This window comes from Loxodonta africana, chromosome 5 (genome assembly GCF_030014295.1).
Source record: "Loxodonta africana isolate mLoxAfr1 chromosome 5, mLoxAfr1.hap2, whole genome shotgun sequence".
In the NCBI taxonomy this organism is placed as follows: domain Eukaryota; kingdom Metazoa; phylum Chordata; class Mammalia; order Proboscidea; family Elephantidae; genus Loxodonta; species Loxodonta africana.
The window spans coordinates 158682912-158705619 of NC_087346.1; the positions used below are offsets into that span (position 1 = coordinate 158682912).

General features: G+C 48.4%; 1 protein-coding gene across 10 annotated transcripts in view; it reads left to right on the forward strand.

The window, feature by feature from the left end:
- The first annotated feature begins 5525 nt into the window (after nucleotides 1–5525).
- Nucleotides 5526–22708, forward strand: part of HTT (huntingtin) — a 193592-nt gene continuing 176409 nt past the window's right edge. For 7 of the 10 annotated variants that reach the window (XM_003411334.4, XM_064286172.1, XM_064286170.1 and 4 more), the window contains exon 1: nucleotides 5526–5848. In XM_003411334.4, coding sequence (XP_003411382.2) covers nucleotides 5649–5848 — 200 coding nt within the window. In that variant the 5' untranslated portion in view covers nucleotides 5526–5648. Of the gene's footprint in view, nucleotides 5849–6153; nucleotides 6176–15275; nucleotides 15292–15580; nucleotides 15839–22708 lie in introns of those variants that run through there. The other 3 variants (XM_023549683.2, XM_023549682.2, XM_023549676.2) reach the window with 3 other exon arrangements.

Sequence of the window (22708 nt, forward strand, 5' to 3'; positions counted from 1 at the left end):
ATCATTGCCCTTCAGGGACTGTGCCTGTTTTTAAGGCTTTGGTGTCTCACTGTGCCAAACTACCTGCCCCGCTGTGTAATCTCTAATTCCTCTGTTTTGGACTATGCCAAACTTCTCGCTGAACATTAAAAAGCTGCCTTCTCTCCAGTCCCTTTCTACAAGGCTTTCTTGTCAGCCTGGATTACAGTAAGTCTGGGTAGGTGAATTTCTCCCAGCCAGGTCCGAAGTGGCTGTAATCTGTTGTCCCTGTACAAGGTCTCCATGACCCACAACCTCTCTGGGCTGGTTAAAGTTCTGTTTGGAAGCATATAACAGAATAACCAATGTAACAATGGTCTAAACAAAGTGCAGGTGTATTTCTCTCTCCAGAGAAGTCCAGAGATGGGCAGCTTACGTGGGAACGGCAGTGCCACCCAGTCATTTCTTATATCTATCTATCTATCTATCTATATATGTGTGTATTTTTTCTGGTGCTTTAGATGAAGGTTTACAGAGAAAATTAGTTTCTCATTAAACAACACACATATTTTGTGACATTGGTTGCCAACCCCAGGACGTGCCAGTGTTCTCCCCTTCTCCATATTGGGTTCCCCATTTCCATTTATGCAGCTTTCCTGTCCCCTCCTGCCTTCTTGTCCTTGCCCCTGGGCTGGTGTTCCCCTTTAGTCTCATTTTGTTTTATGGGTCTGTCCAATCTTTGGCTGAAGGGTGAACCTCAGGAGTGACTTCGGTACTGAGTTAAAAGGGTATCTGGGGGCCATACTCTTGGGGTTTCTCCAGTCTCTGTCAGACTGGTAAGTCTGGTCTTTTTTTGTGTGAGTTAGAGTCTTGTTCTACATTTTTCTCCAGCTGTGTCCAGGACCCTCTGTTGTGACCCTGTCAGAGTCCACCCAGTCATTTGGGCCTGGCTCCTTCCAGCTCTACCATCCCAGTACATGGCTTTTGTTGTCATGATCCAAAATGGCTGCTCCGGCCATCTAAGATACTTCCCTGGTCCCATCCAATCTGGAGCAAGGGAGAATAAAGAAAACCAAAGACACAAGGAAAGATTAGTCCAAAGGAGTAATGGACCACAACCACCACAGCCTCCACCAGACGGAGTCCAGCACAACTAGGTGGTGCCCGGCTACCACCACCGACTGCTCTGACAGGGATCACAATAGAGGGTTCTGGACAGAGCTGGATAAAAATGTAGAACAAAATTCTAACTCACAAAAACAGATCAGACCTACTGGCCTGACAGAGACTGGAGAAACCCTGAGAGTATGGCCCCTGGACACGACTCTGTACCGAAGTCACTCCTGAAGTTCACCAGCCAAGGATTAGACAGGCCCATAGAACAAACAGTAATACATGTAGCTCAACCATGTCTACGAGACTATGTGGGCACACCAGCCTAGGGGCAAGGATGAGAAGGCAGAAGGGGACAGAAAAGCTGGATGAATGGAAATGGGGAACCCAGGGTGGAGAAGGGGACAGTGCTGACACATTGCAAAGTTGGTAACTAACGTCACAAAACAATATGTGTAATAGTTGGTTAATGAGAAATTAATTTGCTCTGTAAACCTTCATCTAAAGCACAATAAAAAAGTGGCTGCTCAGTTGCCAACCCATATCTCCTCATCCCTGGGCAGCGAGAAGATGGGTGCTACCAGCTGCCGTCGCGTCGACGCCTACCGTGGGCGCCCCCAGCGTGTGAGAGCAGAGAGTGCGCTGTAGAGTTTTCAGTGGCTGTGATCTTTTGGAAGTAGATCGCCAGGCCTTTCTTCTGACGTGTTTCTGGGTGAGCTCAAACCTCCAGCCTTTTGGGTAGCAGCCAAGCATGTTCAACATTTGCACCACCCAGGGACTCCAAGATGGGTGGTGGTGGTTGCCGTCAAGTCGATTCCGACTCACAGCAACCCTATAGGACCGAGTAGAACTGCCCCATAAGGATTCCTAGGCTGTAATCTTTATGGAAGCAGACTGACACATTTTTCTCCTGTGGAGCGGCTGATGGGTTAGAACCACCGACCTTTCGATTAGCAGCTGACTGCTTAATCATTGTGCTACCGGGGTCCCTTCAAGATGGGTGTACCCCGCCCTTTTACGGAGACTTTCTAGAATAGCACTCATTGCTTCTGTTTTCATCTCCTTGGCGGAATTTATTTAGTCACATGGCTGAAAGGAAAAATGGGAAATGTATTTTAGCTAAGTGTCAAAGTGCTCAGCTAAAACTCGAGGTCCTGGAGTCCCTGCAAGGAGCCCTGGTGGCGTAGTGGTTGATCACCTGGCTGCTAGTTTAGAGGTTCGAACCCACCAGCTACTCCGCGGGGGAGAGATGTGATGTTCTGTTTCCATATAGATTACAGCTTTGGAATCCCTGTGGAGGCAGTTCTACTCTGTCCTATAGGGTTGTTCTCAATCAGAAGCACCTCGCCGGCAATGGCAACAAGTTGAGAGGCCCTGAGTGGCTCAAAGAGTTATGTACTCAGATGCTAACCAAAACGTCCAGGTCCACTCAGAGGCTCCTCAGAAGGAAGGCCTGTCAACTTACTTCGCAAAAATTAGCCACTGAAAACCCTGTAGAGCATGCTTCTGCTCTGACACGCGTGGGGTCAGCATGAGTCAGAGTCCACTAGAGCACGCTTCTGCTCTGACACACGTGGGGTCAGCATGAGTCAGAGTCCGCTAGAGCACGCTTCTGCTCTGACACGCGTGGCGTCAGCATGACTCAGAGTCCACTTTGACGGCAACTATTTTGTTGTTACTGTTTTTTATGACTAAAGAAGGTCAGAGTAGTTATTAGGAGGAAACTGTCTGACTTATCTATTGCCGTAACAGATCACCCCCGACATGGTGGCTTAAACAACACAGGCATTATCTCATGTTCCTGAGGGCTGGGGATCCGGGCACCACTTAACCAGGTCCTCTGTTCCTTGGTCTCTCACATGCTGCTTCCCACCTGGAAGCTCGATGGGAAGGATCCACTTCCCAGCTCATGTGGGGTTGGCAGGACTCACTTCTCCATCGGCTGTTGACTGGAGGCCACCCTCAGTTCCTTGCCACCTGGGCCTCTCCGACATGGCCTCTTACTTCATCAAAATGTGCAAGCTGAGAAGGTAATAGAGTGCCAGCAAGATGGAAGTCACCATCTTCATGACCAAATCGCCGGAGTGACCTCCTATCACATTTGCCATATTGGGGAACAGTAACTGCCAGGTCCAGCCCGCACTTATGGGAGGGGAGCACACAAGGGCGTGAATCCTAGCAGTTGGGGGTCATTGAGGCTATCTTGGAAGTCGTCCTCCCCCAGCAAGTAACACATCATGCCCTGCCCTGGGTGGGAGCTGGTACCCCACCTGACACAGTGGACAGGGCCTTTATTAGTCTCAGGGAACAGGGACTGAAGTTTGGCCTCTTGTTTCTCTGCTGTCCTTACCCGAGGAAGGGGAGGCCATTGCTGTCCCTTGGGAACAAGGCTTCCTGTCCTGTTACTGGGTTTCCATTTACCTGAGCACTTTGGGATGCTTGACAGGCTTTGGGAGAGGGTGGGGCTGTGGCTTGTGGCCACAGAAGAGGGAACACCGAGAGCAGGTGTGAAGGCATCTGAGTGTGAAGGCTTGGGTTGGCTGTACCTTGCTCTCCCTGAGGGGCTCCCTGTGGCCAGGTGGGAAGAGCTGCCCTCCTACTCCCTCCCTGTGCAAGCTCAGCTACCTCCCCAGGAGATAAGGAGTCCCTGGAGCCAGGACCCCCCAGTACCAGCCATCACCACGCTCAGCATGAGTAGGTGTCTCATAGACCAACACCGGAGAGAGCAGCGACCTCCACCCGCTGTGGAGGGGGTGCCCCTTGGGTGGGGGTGGGGGTCATTCCTGTAGGGGCATCTCTGCGGTGCCCTGATATACCTGTTCCAGGGGCTTCTCACTGCACCAGCCACAGCCTCTGAGCAGCACCGTTGACTGAGTAGCTTTACCACTTTACCCACCTGTACCTGCTGCAGGCCCGCTCTCCCCTCCTTCCGCCCATGGTGGGAGTCCTGGAAGGTGCCCAGCTGCTGTGGCGCCTGCCCTGCCAGGGCCTCTGCTTTAGGGGACGGGGGGCACCTGGGCTTCTCACCCCTGAAAGGCAGATCTCTCGGGTCCTCAGTAGCCACCGACCATAATCAGTTTTCTATGCAGCTGTTCCCCGTTCCTCCCGGCAGGGGAATGACCGGGGCCTGGCCAGCGAGTGCGCCGATCACCTGCCAACGTGGGGCGCACGGACCTCCCAGCCACAGCCGCTCTCGCTGCGCCGCCAGTCGTCGGGGGCGCCTTCCTGCGCGGGGCCGAGGGGGCGGCTCCCCAGGTGAGCAGAGCGGCCGGCGAGGCTGAGCCCGGGGAACAGCGCCCCCGGCCGGCCATGCAGGAGCCCGTGGCAAGGGGAAAACTCAGTAATGGCACTACTGTGTATTCGGATATTTTGTTCCCGATGGGTTTTTTGCATTAATTTCGATTTTCTTAAACATTGCCTAAGAATATTGTTTGTTTTCCGACGCCCTGTTCGTCCCACCTTCGTCCGGCAGCTAGAGCCGGAACCGGCGAGCGGAGAACGGGCAGCTGCAGCCCGGTGCCCCGGCGCCCTCCCGGCCCGCTCCCACCCGCAGCACTGCTGCCTCTCGGAGCCACGGCGGGCGGCTGAGGATGCAAAGGGCGCACCTTCGCCCGGCTCCCGGCACGGCGCTCGTGGGCTGGAGCTTCGCCCAAGAGGGTCGGCGCCACGGTCCGGGGGCCCCTGTTCGCGAGCCGGGCGGCCAGACCGCGCCGTGTCAGGGCGGACCAGAACCACCCCGGCCGCTGGTCTCCTGTCTGCTTCCGTCCGGGCCCGGGCCCGCCCCTTCCGGAAAGCCCCGCCCCCCGACTCGGCCCCGCCCTCTCCCCAAGCGGCCCCGCCCCTGCTCTGCCCCGCCCTGACCCCCGCCCCCGGACAGGCCCCGCCCCGGCTCGGCCCAGCCCCTACCCGGCCTGGCCCCGTCCTTCCCGCCCTCAGCCAGGCCCCGCCCCCGGCTCGGCCCCTCCCCTACCAAACCGGCCCCGCCCCCCAGCCCGGCCCCGCCCTCGCCCCATCGACGTTCCGTACTCCTGGTTGCGCCCCGCCCCCCGACTTAGCCCCGCCCCCTCCCCTCGTTTTTTTCTCTCTCGTCCCGCCCTTTCCGCCGCGCTCCGCCTCCCTCCTTCATTCACTGCCGCCTGTCTCCATTCACGTCCCAACACTCCCCGCCCCCTCCCCCCACCCCCTGCCCGCCGCGTCCCGCCCCGTCCCCGCCCCTTCCCGCACGCCCCGCCCCGCGCCTTTGCGGGGCGCGGCGCTGGGTCTCGTGGCCGGAGCTCTCGAGGCTGCGTGCCTGCTGCGCTGTGGGCGGGCCGCCGCCTCGGCCGGCCATTGGCAGAAGCCGTCGCCGCGGGCTGTCAATCCCGCCAGCCGGCGTGGCCCCGCCTCCGCCGCGGAGCGTCTCGGTACGTAGGGAGGCGCGGGGGCTGCCGGGACAGTTCTAAAATGGCCGAGCGCCCCGGTTCCGCTTTTGGCTGCGGCCCCGGGCCCCATTCATTGCCCCGCTGCTGAGCGGCGTCGCGTCGCCGCGAGTCGGGCCCAGGGCTCCGGGAGTTGCCCCGGCCGGACGGGAGGCCGCCATGGCGACCCTGGAAAAGCTGATGAAGGCTTTCGAGTCTCTCAAGTCCTTCCAGCAGCAGCAGCAGCAGCAGCAGCAACAGCAGCAGCCTCCGCCGCCTCAGCCTCCTCAGCTGCCGCCGCAGACGCAGCCGCCGCCGCCGCCCCCGCCCCCGCCGCCGCCGCCCGGCCCGGCCGTGGCCGAGGAGCCGCTGCACCGACCGTGAGTGCCGGGCCCGGCTCGGAGCGCGGGGCCCCTGCAGCCTCTCTTCCCGGGGCGGGACCTCGGGCGACGGCTCGGGGAGCGGCGTCCCTGCGGTCTGGGCCGCCCCGCGCGCGGCGAGAGTGGCGGCCTCGCAGCCCCCGGGAGGTTGGCACCTGCCCCCTCCTGCTGGGAGAGCCCAGCTCCGGCAGCGGGCCCGCAGCCCCTGCTCCCCCGGGGCCCCCTCTCTGGGGTCTCCGTCCTTCTGCGAGGGGACGTGGAGACTCGCTGGGGCCCCTCCTGAAGCCACCGAGGGAAGTCACGGCCCCAGGCTCTGGCCTTCCCTAGGTGATGAGAGTTAGGAAAAGAACTTGTTTCTTTTTATTTGCAAAAAACGGGGGTAGGGGTGATGTCTTAAGTGTGTCAGGAAGGGAACTTAGAGGAGTTAGAGACCACGTCCCATTTGGCTTTCTCCAGGCCGCTTCCCTTCCTCTCCGCTAGTCCGAGAGGGAGGAGGGCTGGGGGCGCAGGGCACCTCGAGGGGAGCCCGGAATTGGCGCTGGAGTGATGTGGGGACAGTGGATGACATAATGGTTTAGGACGTCTAGGCGGGAGTGGTTGGGGGGAGGGCAGGGGCCTGAGGACGCCGTCCAATGGAGAGTGCTCTCCCAAGTGGCACTTTAAACAGCCTGTGACTTGAGACCGTATTCCCAGATTCTCCAGGCATTGCATTTGCTTCATGAATCGTAGTGGTAGTAACGTTTTTTTAAGCGTCACGTAAGAGACCCGCCGACGTAAGCTCAGGTGTTGGTCTGCAGGAATTTGAGCAAGTCGCGATTGCGGAGGAAGAGATGAGTTGCTTAGGTGGTTGTCGTTAACCAGTGGGAACTAATAAAGCCGACTTAAATATTAGGGAAAGTTGATGGTCTCCTTCGGGGACAAGGAGGACACATTGCCCAGGGAGAGACGGATTGCTGGGAGATGAATGAGGAGTACATTTCGCCAGTATCCTAGTCAAGCTTGTTAAAACGTGGGGCGTGTGTGGACCCCAGGGACATCTCAGGGGTGCCAGTAAACGAGCTGCTGTTTTGTTTCGTTGCTGACATTCTGTTACTCTTAGATAGGCAGGGATCTCTGCTGCCTGTGCCTGGGGAGAATTTTTCAAACAAAAAGACCATTGATAAACCCAAATCCATTGGCAGTTGAATCAGATTCTGACTCATAGTATAGGACAGCATAGAACTGCCCCATAGGGTTCCCAAGGCTGCACATCTTTACAGAAGCAAACTGCCATGTCTCTCTCCCTCAGAGCGGCTGGGGGGTTCAAACTGCCAACCGCTGAGTTAGCAGCAGAGCCTTAAGCACTGTGCCAGCAGAGCTTCTCAGACCATTAATAGCACCTTCTGATAGGACTCAAGGGCTTTTCCTGGAAGTGTCTGTGCTGAGTGTTCAGTAGGGGTTAGGGAGTGCTGTGCGCTGGTGGCACAGTGGTTAAGAGCTACAGTAAGCTACGGCTGCTAAGCCAAAAAAAGGTCGCCCTTGGAAGCCCTGTGGACCAGTAGTCCCGTAGGGTCACTATGAGTCTGAATTGACTCGAGGGCAATGGGTTATGGGTGCTGCAATTTTCAAGGAGCCCTCGTGATACAGCACACAACAACAGCATGCTGCAGTTCAAGCTTCTCTCTCACCTCCAGGTGTTTTGTTTCTGATCTTGGTGTGTACAAGATAGCATTCAACAGGAAAGAGTTTTCAGGAATCAGCCCCTTGAGGAGTCTTACTGTGTTAAGACTGATTCATTTTTAGTAACTTGTTCTTTATATTTCTTGTATGATCTTTGCTGTGTGTCCTGAGAGTTTAATTAGATAATGAGGATTGAGGGAGGTTATGTTGGATTAATTGTTAGAATAAAATTTAGAAAGAAAGAAATTATTTTTTTCCTTAAAACCTGTTTGAATATCCAGAGAAACTTTTTGACAGTTTGACTTATCTCTGCAGCAAGTAATTTATAGTCACACGTCCGCATATGTGTGTATCTTGTGTAAAAGTGGGAAGCACTAGGCAGAGTCCTCGATGGGGAGGGATGGGGAGGAAGACCTCGCTGTTGTCCACTGGTGGCTTGTTCAAACACTTGGTCAGTCTAAACAGACACCTTCTCTTTCTTATGCTGACTTGACAGGACATGAATTTGCTTATCTTCAGAATATGGGTAACAGAGGTTTCCTTTTCAGGCTGGCTTGACAAAGTAGGTAGATTTTGTTTCATTATTTTAAGGTAATGTGTGATTGATTTATTTTAAAAATCTAATCTATTATTTTTGTATAAGTAATACATTAAGATGATTAACAAATTCCACAATTACAAAAGGGTAATAATTAAAATATCTCCCTCCCACTCCTTTCTCCTAAGTACCTAACATGATCCCCGAAGGCAACTACTCTTAAAGTTTTTTCTGTATCCTTGCAGATATAATCAGTGCAAATGTTTAGACCTTAAATTTTCTTAAAGCAAGTGTTTTAGAATAGAAACTTAAAGGCTCTTAGCATGCTCTGAAATCAGCTGCCATAGGGTTTAGTTATAATTATTGTAAATAAAGTGAGTAAAGACCCTACTTCTAATGTATCTTGCTGTTGAAGAGAATAGTGATTAATTTTCAGTTAACAAACTCGCTGCTCACAAGTTTGGATCTTGGCATTTCTGTTCAGATGCTTCAGCTGAAAAATCTCTTCCCCAAAGTAAGATCAGCCATCAGCAATTGAGAAAGTGCCTGTTTTTTGTTTGTGGCTCTCCCTCTCTGTTTTGTGGAACTGTTGTGTCCTAGCCCTGTGTGCGCTTCAGTTGACGTATCTGAGTGGCTGCTTTCTGCTCAGCAGATAGGATGCAGGAGTTCTGGGTGGGACTGGCTGCAGTACTGCCAGGATGGCATGCATGCGAGTGGCTGGGATGGCATGTGTGCGCATGGCTGGACGGGCGTGCGTGCGCGTGGCAGAGCTCAGACAGGTCCTGATAGTCACTACGAGGTTACTGTCACTTGTTTTTGGCACTTTCTCATTCTTCTCCAGATTCTCAACTAGTTTTTCCCTGACTTCAGCTATTCGTTCATCAATCAGTATTTATCAAACATCTTCTCTGTGCCAGGGGCTGTTAATAGTTGTAGGGCTCCAGCAGTGAACAGACACATCTTGCCCTTTTAGTGAGGAACATAGACAGTAAGCCAGGCATGGAAGTAAAATATACAGTGTTGGATAGTGACAAATGAAGGGGGAACAGTAAAGAAGCGAAGGGGAGTGGGACATGTCAGGGTTAAGTGTTGACATTTTTGATTGGGTGTCCAGGGAAGGTCCACTGAGGTGATTGATGGCTTTTGAGTAAGACCTGAGAAGAGTCAGAGGTCTAGCTGTGAGAATACGTGGGTGGGACCTCTGACGAGAGAACAGGTACGAAGCACCTGTTTGAGGAGTAGCAAGGGGGTCCCTGGCTGGGGGAATGGAATGAGGGGGAAAGCAGTAGAAGTGAGGTCAGACAGGTAGAGGGAATGCCATACCAGAACAATAGGACCATCCTTGTACGTGGAAATGAAGACGTTGGTATTTATTCAGAGCGCTAAGGGCAGCCACTGGAGGGTTTGACCTGAGGAGTGGTGTGATCTGAGTTCCTTTTAAAGTAAAGGCTGTCTGAGAGCAGAGTGAGGGGAGTGTGAGCAGAAGCAGGAAGCCAGGTGGGAAGCTACTGCAGTGATGAGGTGAGATGGTGGTGGGTCTCATCATGGTGTTGGCAGTGGGCAAGGAGAGAAGTGACTGAATTTTGGAGGTAGAACCAGCAAGATTTGTTGATGCCTGCTAAGCGTGATGTAATTTATCTATGTTATTGTTGTTGTTGTGTGCTGTCGAGTTGATTCCAACTCATAGCAACCCTATAGGATAGAGTAGAACTGCCCCATGGGGTTTCCAAGGAGTGGCTGGTGGAATCCAACTGTCATCCTTTTGGTTAGCAGCCCGAGCTCTATGACCGCTTAACTACTTAGCCGCCAGGGCTCCATATTTAGCTATAGTTGGTAGTTATCAGTTGGGATTATATTCAGCTGCAAATAAGAGAAAATACTGCTACAATATCTTAAACAGGTCTAAGAGTTTATGATAAGACAAAAAGATGTCTGTTTGAGGAGGTGCAGCAAAAGATCAAGGACCCAGGCTCTTTCTTACACTTAACTTGCAAGCCTTTGTCCTCATTCTTGCTACCTCTTAATCAAAGTATGGCTGTCATACCTCCAGATCACACATCTGGGGTCCAGGCAAGAAGAAATGTGTCAGGTGATGGGAGTGAAGGGCAGAAAGACTTTCTCTTAGGACAGCTTTGCTTTTTCATTCGTTCATGCCATTGACATTAACTGAATGCTTGTTATGTTCTAGGCACTGTTCTGGGCTCTGAGGATCTGAGGGTTAACAAAACGGGTTGCTTTGAGTCTGTAGGTCAGTTTAGGAAGTATCATCATCTTAACTGCATTAAGTTTTCCAATCCATGAACATGGGATGTCTTTCTATTTAATTGGGTTTTCTTTGAGCAAGGTCTTGCAGTTTTCAGTGTACAAGTCTTTTACTTCCTTGGTTAAATTTTTTTCTAGGTATTCTTTTTGACACTATGGTAGATGGAATTGTTTTCTTAATTCTTAATTGCTAGTTACCAATGTATAGAAATGCACCAAGACGTGGTATATTAATCTGGTATCTCCCAACCTTAGCTGAACTCATTTATTACCACTAATAGTTTTTTTGTTTGTTTTGGGGTTCCTGTGGGTTCAGGGAAGCCTTTTTCCTTCTATCCAGAGCAGGGGCGGGGGCAGACAGGTTTCTCAGGGGTTCACTTTGCAGCCAGGCAGATTTCTGCCCTCCTACGTTTCTACTCAGTGATCTGGTGTGTGTTCTCTCTTGATCCTCTCTCCTCTGCCCAAGGTGCTCCAGCCATGGTGCTGTGGGCAGCATGTAGAGGAGTGAGTGGGGCCATGTCCAGTGAAATCTTATCGGTAACACTGAAATTTAAATATCGTATTAATTTTCAAGTCCTGAAATAGTCTTCTTTTGATTTATTTTTGTCAGCCATTTAAAAATGTAAAGTCGTTCCTAGCTCACAAGCTGCTGAAACAGGCAGCAGGCTGACCCCAAGTTTAAACATGGAGAACCTCTTTTGGGAATCATTTCCTTTTTTGGTTATTTTTAAAAACTCATTATTTTTTCGTTATTGTTGAGGATATGCAGAGCAAAACAGACCAATTCAGCAGTTTTTCCACGTACAACTCCATGACATTGATCACATCCTTTGAGTTGTGCAACCATTCTCACCCTCCTGAGTCTCCATGACATTGATCACATCCTTTGAGTTGTGCAACCATTCTCACCCTCCTTCTGAGTCGTTCCACCTCAATTAGCATAAACTCACTGCCCCTTAGGGTTCCTATTTAACCTTTTGAACTCCTGTTGTCAATTTGACCCCATATAAAAAAAAAAAAATTTTTTTTTTTTTTTTTAGACCTTAAAAGAGCATAATGCTCAAGGGAGACATTCTTTACTAGTTAAGCTAAACTAGTGTTTGGTTTCAAGGAGACTTCAGAGGATATTTTTGTTTTGGTTACTTTTTAACTAGTTAAAAAAAATTCTAGGAGTTACATAATATATTAAAGGTAAAAAAAAAAAAAAAAACCCAGAAGATAAAAAGCAAAGCCTTCCCCACAGTCTGTCCTTCTAGTCTTATTCTCTAAAAGTAACGTATTACATTTCCTATGTCTTCTTTTCAGATCTTTTGGAATTTATATATACACATTAAATATGTTTTTTGGTTGCTTGCGTGCCTGAGATTGCACTGTGTCTGCATTTTCTCCACTTAGCAGTACACCACGGATGTCGTTCCACAGAGGTACCCACATTGCTCTTGCTGGCTGCCATTGAGTCGGCCCCCAGCGCGTGGTGATCTCACGCACAGCAGGATCTGGCCGTTGTGATCCGTGCAGCTTTCAGTGGCTGAGTTTTTTTTAATAATTTTTATTGTGCTTTAAGTGAAAGTTTACAAATCAAGTCAGTCTCTCACATAAAAACTTATATACACCTTACTACATACTCCCATTTACTCTCCACCTAATGAGTCAGCCCTTCCAGTCTCTCCTTTCGTGACAATTTTGCCAGTTTCTCACCCTCTCTGCCCTCCCATCCCCCCTCCAGACCGGAGATGCCAACACAGTCTCAAGTGTCCACCTGATACAAGTAGCTCACCCTTCATCAGCATCTCTCTCCAGCCCATTGTCCAGTCCCTTTCATGTCTGCTGAGTTGTCTTCGGGAATGGTTCCTGTCCTGGGCCAACAGAAGGTTTGGGGACCATGACCACCGGGATTCCTCTAGTCTCAGTCAGACCATTAAGTATGGTCTTTTTGTGAGAATTTGGGGTCTGCATCCCACTGATCTCCTGCTCCCTCAGGGGTTCTCCTTTGTGCTCCCTGTCAGGGCAGTCATCGATTGTGGCCGGGCACCAACTAGTTCTTCTGGTCTCAGGATGATGTAGGTCTCTGGTTCATGTGGCCCTTTCTGTCTCTTGGGCTCTTAGTTGTCGTGTGACCTTGGTGTTCTTCATTCTCCTTTGCTCCAGGTGGGTTGAGACCAATGGATGCATCTTAGATGGCCGCTTGTTAGCATTTAGGACCCCAGATGTGTGGCTGAGTTTTTGAAGCAGACCGCCAGGCCTTTCTTCCTAGTCTGTCTTAGTCTGGAAGCTCCATTGAAACCTGTTCAGCATCACAGCAACACACAAACCTCCGCTGACAGACGGGTGGTGGCTGCACATGAAGTGTGTGGCTGGGACTTGAACCCAGCTCTCCTTTGTGGGAGGTGAGGATTACACCCCTGAACCACTACCGCCCCCATAGCAGTACGTATACTTTTTATTAATAGCGATATAGTATTGTTCAGCGCCCTGGTGGTGCAGCGGTTAAGAGCTTGGCTGCTGACTAAAAGGCTGGCAGTTGGAATCCAGCAGCTGCTCCTTGGAGACCATGTGGGGCGGTTCTCCTCTGCCCTGTGGGGTTGCTATGAGTTGGCATTGACTTGATGGCAATGCTTTTTTTTTGGTATATGATATTGCAGAATTTCTTTTTAAGAGAGAACTTTTGGACATGAAAAGGCAAATAGCTTAAATTGTCCCAACTTTCAAACAGGCTATGACTTATCCTCTCCACCTTCAGGGCGGCCCTACCCCATTACCTGCAGTCCCCCTCTGTGAGCCAACCATTTGGTAAACTACCTCTGAAGGGCTCCACCTTCAGTACACAGTCTTATGCAGTCCCCGAGAAGGAAAACTAGAACCCTGTGTAACTGTGTTAAATCGAGTCAGCTTACAGACGGCTGTTACGGTAGCTGTTACAGTAGCCGCAGATCCTCGCTACTCCAAGTGTGCCTTCGGGACCAGCACCCTGCCATTGCGTGGGAGAAATGCCGAGTCCCCGCCTGACCTCAGACCTGCCGAATATGATTCTGCATTTTAACAAGTTCTGGAGCAGCTTACGTACACGTGAAAGTTCGGGAAGCTCCGCTGTAGTCAACACGCCTTACCTCCGTTGTTGAAAGTAGTGCTGCACGCCTTTGGGAGGAAGACCTGCATTGCTGATACATTTACAGGTGCAGCCAGGCAGCGGGACTTACCTGTCCTCGGCCGATGAGTGTAAGCCGAAAAGCAGATCCTAGTATACTGACAAGTGGGCTTTTGGAGAGCTCCTAGCTACTGGGAACAGGGATTTGAGTGGGCTGGGTAGGGGTGCAGGCGTGTGGGATGAAGTGGAGCGTGAGAAGGGAGTGGTTGGACTAGACGACCTGGAAGGATCCCTGTCAACCCTGCCACATGAATTCATTCACTCATTCCTTCTGCTGGTCTTTATTAAGTGCCTGCTGTGTGCCAGGCACTGCCGTAGGCACTGGGAACAAAACCCATGGTGCCAAATCCTGTGGAGAAAAACACAACAGCTGGCGGGGGAGGACGCCCCTGGAGGGGGCAATGCACAGTGTAGCTGAGGGTCTGAAGGAGAGTGGCACCGAGGGGGGACATTAGGCAGAATCCTGCGGGAAGGGCGGGAACAAGCCACGTGGTGGAGGGAAGAGGAAGGTGAGGGTGTGCTTTCAGTATGGGAGGACCATTCAGGAGGCCAGTGCTGACGCAGAAGGAAGAAATGGGAATTGAGGTTAGAGAAGTGGGATGGGGATTGTCAGTTATATAGGGCCTTGTACATCAATATCATCGATACAACAGAGTCCCTGGGTAGTGCAAGTGGTTAAACACTCGACTAATAACCGAAAGGTTGGCGGTTCAAACCTACCGAGAGGCGCCTCAGAAGACAGGCCTGGGAATGTGCTTCCGAAAGGTTGCAGCCTTGAAAACCCTGCGGAGCAGTTCTACTCTGCACATGTGGGGTTGCCATAAGTCGGAATTGACTCGATGGCTGTTAACAGCAACAACGCCACCAGTATATAAGGACTTTGGATTTTACCCTGAGCGGATGTAGACCTGTGTGGTAAAACATGATCTGACTAATGTTCTAAAAATACTGTTCTGACAGTATCGAATACTAGCGAGGATGTGGAGAAACTGGGTCTCTCGTGTTGCTGGTGGGAATGCAAGATGGTGCAGCCAACCTGGAAAATGTTTGGCAGTTTCTTATAAAACAGGCAACCACCGTATAGCCCAGCAGTTGTACTGTGGGGCATTTATTGCTGAAAAATGAAAACTTGTATTCACATAAAAACCTGTGCACAAATGTTCATAGCAGCTTTATTTGTAATAGCCAAAAACTGGAATCAGCTCAGACATTTGTTAGTGGCGAATGGTGAACATGGGTACGTCCATACCACGGACTGTTGTTTTGAGGTGCTGTTGAGCCACTTCTGACTCATAGTGACCCTATATGCACCAGACCTTATGTACATAGGGTCGCTGTGAGTTGGCACTGACTTGGCAGCACCTAATAACAATAATACATACAGCAGAACAAAACACTGCCCAGTCCTGCGCCATCCTTGTAATAGTTATGTTCGAGCCCATTGTTACAGCCACTGTGTTAGTCCATCTTCTTGGGGTCTTCCTCTTTTTCGCTGACCCTCTTCTTTACCAAGCATGATGTCCTTTTTCAGGGACTGGTTCTTTTCGATAACGTGTCCACAGTATGTGAGATGAAGTCTCACCATCCTCGCTTCCAAGGAGCATCCTGGCCATACCTCTTCCAAGAGACGTTTGTTCGTTCTCCTGGCAGTCCATGGTATATTCAGTATCCTTTGGCAACACCGTGATTCGGAGGCATCAGTTCTTCTCCTGTTTCCTTATTCATTGTCCAGCTTTCATATCTGCAGTGTACTCAGCAATAAAAAGGAACTAGATATACACAACAACTTGGATGCATCTGGAAGAAATTATGCCATGTACAAAAACCCAATCCCAAAAGGTTACTATACTGTATGATTCCATTTATATAACGTTTTAGAAATGGAGAAGAGATGAGTGGTTGCCAGCCCTGGTGGTGTAGTGGTTAAGAGCTCGACTGCTCTAATCCACCAGCTGCTACTTGGAGACCCTATGGGGCAGTTTTCCTCTGTCCTGTAGGATCACTATGAGTTGGAATGGGCTCTAAGGCAACTGATTGTTTTTTTTTTCTTTCAGGGGTTAGGGACAGTGTGGTGGGGTGGAGGTAAGGGAGCAGGGGGAAGGAGGTGGGTGTGGTTGTAAAAGCGGAAATGGTGGATGTGTTCTGTGTTGTGACTGTGACTGCTGGTGGGTGTGCGAACCTGCTAGTGTGATAAGACTGTAGAACCAAGTGCACTCGTGCTAGAATGAGCACAGGCAGAGCTGGCCATCTCAGCGAAGTCAGTGGATGGAGCAGTGTCAATGTCCTGGTGTGAGGACGCACTGGGGTCCTGCAGGATGCTGCCACTGGGGGAAACGGGTAACCTCTACAGGGGCCTCCTGTCTTTAGTACAGCTGCATGTAAATGGGTACGTATTGCATGAAATTTTCTTAAAAGGCTGCCCTGACCAACAGGGGCTGCAGGTGGAAGAGGGAGACAGTTGAGAGGCAGCTGGAGTTACCAAAGCTAGACATGTCGGTGGTTGCATCAGGCACGTGGCTAACAAGCAGTCAGATTCTGCGTCTCTTTTGAAGGAAGGAAGAGTTGATGGTATTTACAGACCTTTTTTTTCCTCCTTAAAAAAAAAAATATGTATATTTATCTATGTTTCTCCTTTTGGTTTTCAAATCCCAGAAGTGTCAAGTACCTGGCACTACTAATTTCAGGCTAGGAGACTTGAGAATAGAAAAGCAGAAAAGTAAAAGAATTCCTTGGAAACTGCAGTATTATTCATGTAGTGTAAAATTCACCATTTTAGAAAAGCTTCAGCTTAGTGAATTTTAGTACATTCCCAAGTTGTGCAGAACGTCATCGCCCCAATAAAGGAAACTCTGTGCCCTTTAGCAGCCGCTCCCCATTCCTTCCCCCCCCCCCCCGCCCCAGCACCAGTTTGCTTTCGGTATAGATTTGCCTATCCTGGACGCTCTGTGTTAACAGAATCATGCAGTGTATGGCCTTTTGTTCGGCTTCTTTCACTAAGCCTAAGTAGACTGGTTTTTGAATCACACCTTCTCCTGTTAGTAATTGTTACTGTATTTAGTTAGATCACTAGTAAGAAAAATTCGGCTTTAATGACCGTTTCCTATGATGTAGGGAGTCCCTGGGTAGTGCAAATGGTTAAGAAGCACTGGGCTACTAACTAAAGGGTTGGCAGTTCAAACCCACCCACAGGCACCTGAAAGGAAAGCCCTGGTGACCTGCTTCCGAAAGGTCGCAGCCGTGAAAACCCTGCGAAGCACCGTTCTGCTCTGCACACGTGGGGTCGCCGTGAGTTGGGGCTGACTCAGCGGTAACTGGTTGGTTTTTCCTTTTGTTTTCTGTGATGCAAACCGTAGACTGAAGAAATCTTAGACCTTGGTTCCCCTAGTCAAACAGCACTTTTATTTTTAAGTACAACCTTAATATATATTTTCATGGTAGTTATCTTTCTTTTTCTGCCATTTCTATGGCCCTAGATTTGATTTTCAGCTCGGCCACTTAACAACTGTGTGACTTTGGCCAAGATACTTTCTCTCTCTGAGCCCTGGTCTTCTCCTGGGTAAAAATGTGGATGATAGTGTAACAGTGCACACCCTTAGGCTTCCTGTGAGGAGAAGATCAGCTGATATGTCACATTCCATTTCCTTCCACCTGCTTCAGTTGTTAGCACTTAAACCACCACCTGGGAGCCCTGGTGGCACAGTGGTTAAGAGCTCAGCTGCTAACCAAAAGGTTTCCTTGGAAACCCTATGAGACAATTCTACTCTGTCCTAAAAAGTCACTAGGAGTCAGAATCGACTCGAAGGCAATGGATTTGGTTTTGGGTTACCACAATGACTTATGAGATATTTACTCCTGTTACTAGAACATAAGCGATAGGAGGACAGAGTATTTGTTTTAATTACTGCTGAGTCCAGAGTGTCTGGCTCACAGTAAGTTCTCAGTATATACTTGTTGAATGAATAGTTGGAATTAGAGCCTATATTTTGTTAAACGTAGAAAAATACTTCTCATAATTTTTACCTTTATCTTCAAGATAAACCTTTTCTCTATTTCTTTTTGTTTGCCAGCTCTCTGCTTTAGACACTTGTGTCCCCCTTTTATCATTTACATACAGAAGAGTGTCTACAACTTCTAACCACCATCCAGTCAAGAACTGGAGCCTTGATAGCACCCAGAAGTGCCCTTGGTATGTCTTTCTCACCATCCCCTCCTCCTACCTGGAGAGGAGCCACTGCCCTCATTTTACGGTTATTGCTGCCTTGCTTTGCAGTTTTGCCACCTGTCATATAAGTGGAATCATGTAGATTAAAATATGCATGTATACTGTTAGCGATTGAATGGTTTCTCCACAAAATATGTGTTGTAAATCCTAACCTCTATGCCTGTGGTTATAATCCCATTTGGGATTGGATTGTCTTTGTTATGTTAGTATAGGGTGTGTCTTGAGTCAATCTCTTTTGAGATATAAAAGAGATTAAACAAGCAAGCAAAGGAAGCAGAGATGGGGGAAGGGAGATGCCAGGTCACTTGAAGATCGCCTAGGAGCAGAAGCTCAAAGAGACGATGACCTTCCTCCAGAGCTGACAGAGAGAGAAAGCCTTCCCCTAGAGCTGGTACCTTGAATTCAGACTCTAGCTTGCTAAACTGTGAGAAATAAATTTCTGTTTGTTAAAGCCACCCACTTGTTGTATTTCTGCTATAGCAGCAGTAGATAACTAAGATATGTACATACGCACATACGTGTGTGTCTGGCTTCTTTTGTTCAACCTTATGTTTTTAAAATTTGCTCATGTAGTTGTAGTTTGTTCATTTTTGCTGCTATATAATTGTGATAGTTAATATTGTGTGTCACCTTGGCTGGGCCATGATTCTCAGTGTTTATATGTGATCACTCCTGGGATGGAACCTGCTGTGAGTAGCCAGTCAGTTGAAGGGGAGTTTCCTTGGGGGTGTGGCCTGCATCTGAATATAAGCAGATGTTCTGGCTTTTTGCTGCCTCTGGATCCTGCAGCTGCCTCCTGTTTGTCTGACCTCCGGCTCTTGGGACTTGAGCTATCAGCTTATCTGCAGATCTTGGAATTCATTGATCTTCACAGCCTGAAAGTGGGAGCCCTGCTGTCTGACCTGCCAATTTTGGGTTCACAAGCCCCTGCAGCCTCTATTCTGATCCATGGACTTGGGACGTTCCAGCCTCTACAATCACGTTAACCGTTTCCATGATATAATTTCTGTCTATGTATTTATACTTCTCCAGAGAACCCAGCCTAAGACAGTAATATTCCATTATATGGACATACCACAATTATTTTTCTAATCTTCGGTTGTGTCTTAGAATTCTGTAGTTAAAAGAACCAGATACACACATACACATACAGTTATGTATGTCATATATATGCAGTTAATCCCCTATTTACAGTGAGTTCTGACCTAAGTTGAAGACTTCATTTTTTTTCTTAGTTTTCATTTTTATTGGCTTTTATTATGAGTATCTTTATAAATCTGATCCTTATTTTTGGGGGGGGTTGGAAACATTAAATTTACAGTTGTATTTTAATGCATTCGTATATAAAAAATACACAAATCATAAAAATTTACTCCAATGATGAAGAGTTGGTCAGTGTTGATATTTTCTCAGTTGCAGTAATAACTCCACTTATGGAAGGTTCTGGATCACCTGGAATTATTCCTGGGAATGGAGATGCCGTTGCTAGTCAGAAAATTAGTGGGAGTTGTCTGTATGATCCTTTTATTTTTTTCTTTATATATTTGTGGTAGCATCTTACTGCTTCCTGAATCTGCCGATCGACATTTGGGTCCATGTTTTCAAGCAACCGAAGCCTGAGTTAGTTTAGAAAACTAAATCTATACGGCAGTGTTTCCAACAGAAATCATAACATTGAGCATCTGCAAGTGAACATCTGAGAATGATGACATCAGCAGCAAATCATACACTGCAACATTGTATCTAGTACATATTACTGATGATAAGATGTACCAAAAAAAAAAAAAAAAACAAAAAACCCCGAAACGGATGGACCACCTGTGGCGTAGTGGTTAAGAGCTTGGCTGCTAACCAAAAGGTTGGCAGTTCAAATCCACCAGAAGCTTCTTGGAAACCCTACGGGGCAGTTCTACTCTGCCCTATAGAGTCACTATGAGTCAGAATTGATTCAATGGCAATGGGTTTGTTTTATATATATATGTACACACACACACACACACACACACAAAGAACGGTGCATCAGGATTGGAGAAAGAGTCATTAATAGCCTGTGTCATACAGATGGTACAGCCCTGCTTGCTGAAAGTGAAGAGGACTTGAAGCACTTACTGATGAAGACCAAAGACCACAGCCTTCAGGATGGATTACACCTCAACATAAAGAAAATAGAAATCCTCACAACTGGACCAATAAGCAACATCATGATAAACGGAGAAAAGATTGAGGTTGTCAAGGATTTCATTTTACTTGGATCCACAGTCAACACTCATGGAAGCAGCAGTCAGGAAATCAAAAGACACATTGCACTGGGCAAGGACCTCTTTAAAGTGTTAAAAAGCAGAGATGTCACCTTGAAGACTGAGGTGTGCTAGACCTAAGCCATGGTGTTTTCAGTTGCCTCATATGCATGCAAAAGCGGGATAATGGATGGGAAGATGAAGAAGAAGAATTAATGCCTTTGAATTACAGTGTTGGTGAAGAATATTGAATATACTATGGACTGCCAAAAGAATGAACAAATCTCTCTTGGAAGAAATACAGCCAGAATACTCCTTAGAAGCAAGAATGGCAAGACTAAGCCTTGCTTACTTTGGACATGTTATCAGGAGGGACCAGTCCCTGGAGAAGGACATCATGCTTGGTAAAGTAGAGGATCAGCAAAAAAGAGGAAGACCCTCAACGAGATAGATTGACACAGTGGCTGCAACAATGGGTTCAAGTATAACGATTGTGAGGTTGGTGCAGGACCGGGCAGTGTTTCGTTGTGTTGTACATGGGGGTGCTGTGAGTTGGAACCGACTTGACAGCGCCTAGAAACAACTTATATATGTATATGTGTGCGTGTGTATATATGTACACACCCATACGCGTACACGTAGTGTATGTATATTTGTATGTATACATATATATAGTTCCGTAATATAATGTATGTAATAGAATGACCTTCCATAATATAATCTAATGGGATCAGTCAATTGAAAGGGGGAGTTTTTCCTTAGTTCTGCCTCCGGACCATAGATAGATACTTGGACAGAAATCTGTCTCTCTCCTCTGAGAGGCTGACTGGTTTACTTCAAGGGATGGCTCACGTGATTGTGGGGGCTGGCAAGTCTTCAAAATCTGTAGTCAGGTGGCAGGCTGGAGACACCTGCTCTTCCCATTTCGGTCTGCTTTCCACCTGGAGTTGATTTTGTGAATGATGTGGTACAGGGTTCCAGTTGAATTCTTCCATATAAATCTGCTCGACATTAAACTAAGATTTTCTAATGCATCTTTACTGGAGAAAGTATGAAACAGAATTCCTGACCCAGTGTCCATAGGTCAGGTGATAGGTAGAGCGCAGGGTGAGGAGGAGAGACACCTGCCAAAGTATTTATGGTCTGTAGGCAAATCATACCCTAAGGAAACTCCCCTTTCAACTGACTGATTCCATTAGATTCCGTTATGGAAGGTCATTCCATTAACAGGTTACATTATGGAACAACAACTAGCCTAACGTTTGCCCCAACTACTGGGGATTGTAGCTAAAATTAGCCTCGTGTTTGATGATGACATGCTGCTGTGAGCATTCTCGTGCGTGTTTCCTGCGGTGCGCACATGCCTTTTCACCATGTGGTGGAATCCCTGGGTTGTAGGCGCGTCTTCAGTGGTGCATTGGACATCTCATGGTCCCCCTGGATAGTTGACGATGTTTCGTATTGTGATAATTTTACGTTTTAGCCAGTCCAGTGCGTACCTTTCACGGTTTTATAATGCCTACACAGTTCCCCGATAACTGTTGAGATTGCGCACTTTTCGTACGTTTATTTGCCATCAGGATTGCCTCTGCTGTGATTCTCCTGGGAGGAGCCCTGATGGCACAGTGGTTAAGAGCTTGGCTGCTAACCAAAAGATGGACAGTTCGAATCCACCAGCTGCTCGTTGGAAACACTATGGGGCAATTCTACCCTGTCCTACAAGGGTTGCTGTATGAGTCGGAATCGACTTGATGGCAGCAGGGTGATTCCTTTGTGAAAGTCTCTTATCAGTTTTTCTGTCAGACTGTGTATCTTTCTTACTCCTTTGGAGCTTTTCTGGAGAGGGGTCTGGATAGGGGTCTGTGTTGGTGATGAGGGCAAAACTGTCTTCTCCCACCACGGCTGGGCTTTTCGCTCACAAACTGGTATTTTCTCATGAACGGAAGGCCCTAATTTTAATGAAGTCCAGTTTATCACATTTTTCCTTTATGGTTAGTGCTTTTTGTATCTTCTTGGATTAATTTTTCATTCCCTCAAGGTCGTGAAGCATTTTCTTGTAGTGTTGTGTAAGAGCTTTTTTGATTTGCCTTTCCCACTTAGGTCTGCTGTCCACCTGGCGTGGATTTTGTGAATGCTGTGGGACAGGGTGCCAGCTTAGTTCTTCCAGATAAATCTGCTCAGTGTTAAACTAAGCATGGTTTTCTAAACCATCTCTACTGGACAAAGTACAGGACAGAATCCTCAGTTGGTTTTTGGTATCCCATTCCTTCACAGTAGAGCTAGCCCACTAAGGAATGGATTCCTTTCTTCAAAAAAACTTTGTGAACAAGTCCTGTTTTCCAGGAACACTCTCACGTAAGTATTGTATTTGGTGAAATTTCAAGAGCAGCTGACCAGAAGCCGGAGGACCTGGGTCTCTGTTGCTCCTGCAGGAGACTCGGAGTCCCCCTCCCCAACCTGGGAAAGTGCTTGTCAATGTGCATATGGGACACTGACTGACTCTGTTCAGTTCCTTGAGTAACCCAGGCCTCTCCCTATCCGTGCTTCCCAATCGGTTTGGCATTTTTGATGCATAATCTTAAAATAAAACAGTTGTAAATATGAGGGTTTAAATAGGAAGGCTTGGATTTGCTTTTTCAGAATTAGCTTTTTGATCTTTTTTTTGTTATTACAGCATGCTGTAGGGTCCTAGATTTTGTCCTGGCCCTCCTTAGAAATGTGTGCTTGTGCGCAGATGGCTTCATTACACATGAGAGGAGGTTGCCCGAGGTTTAGATGTTTTAATTTTGAAGGTGAG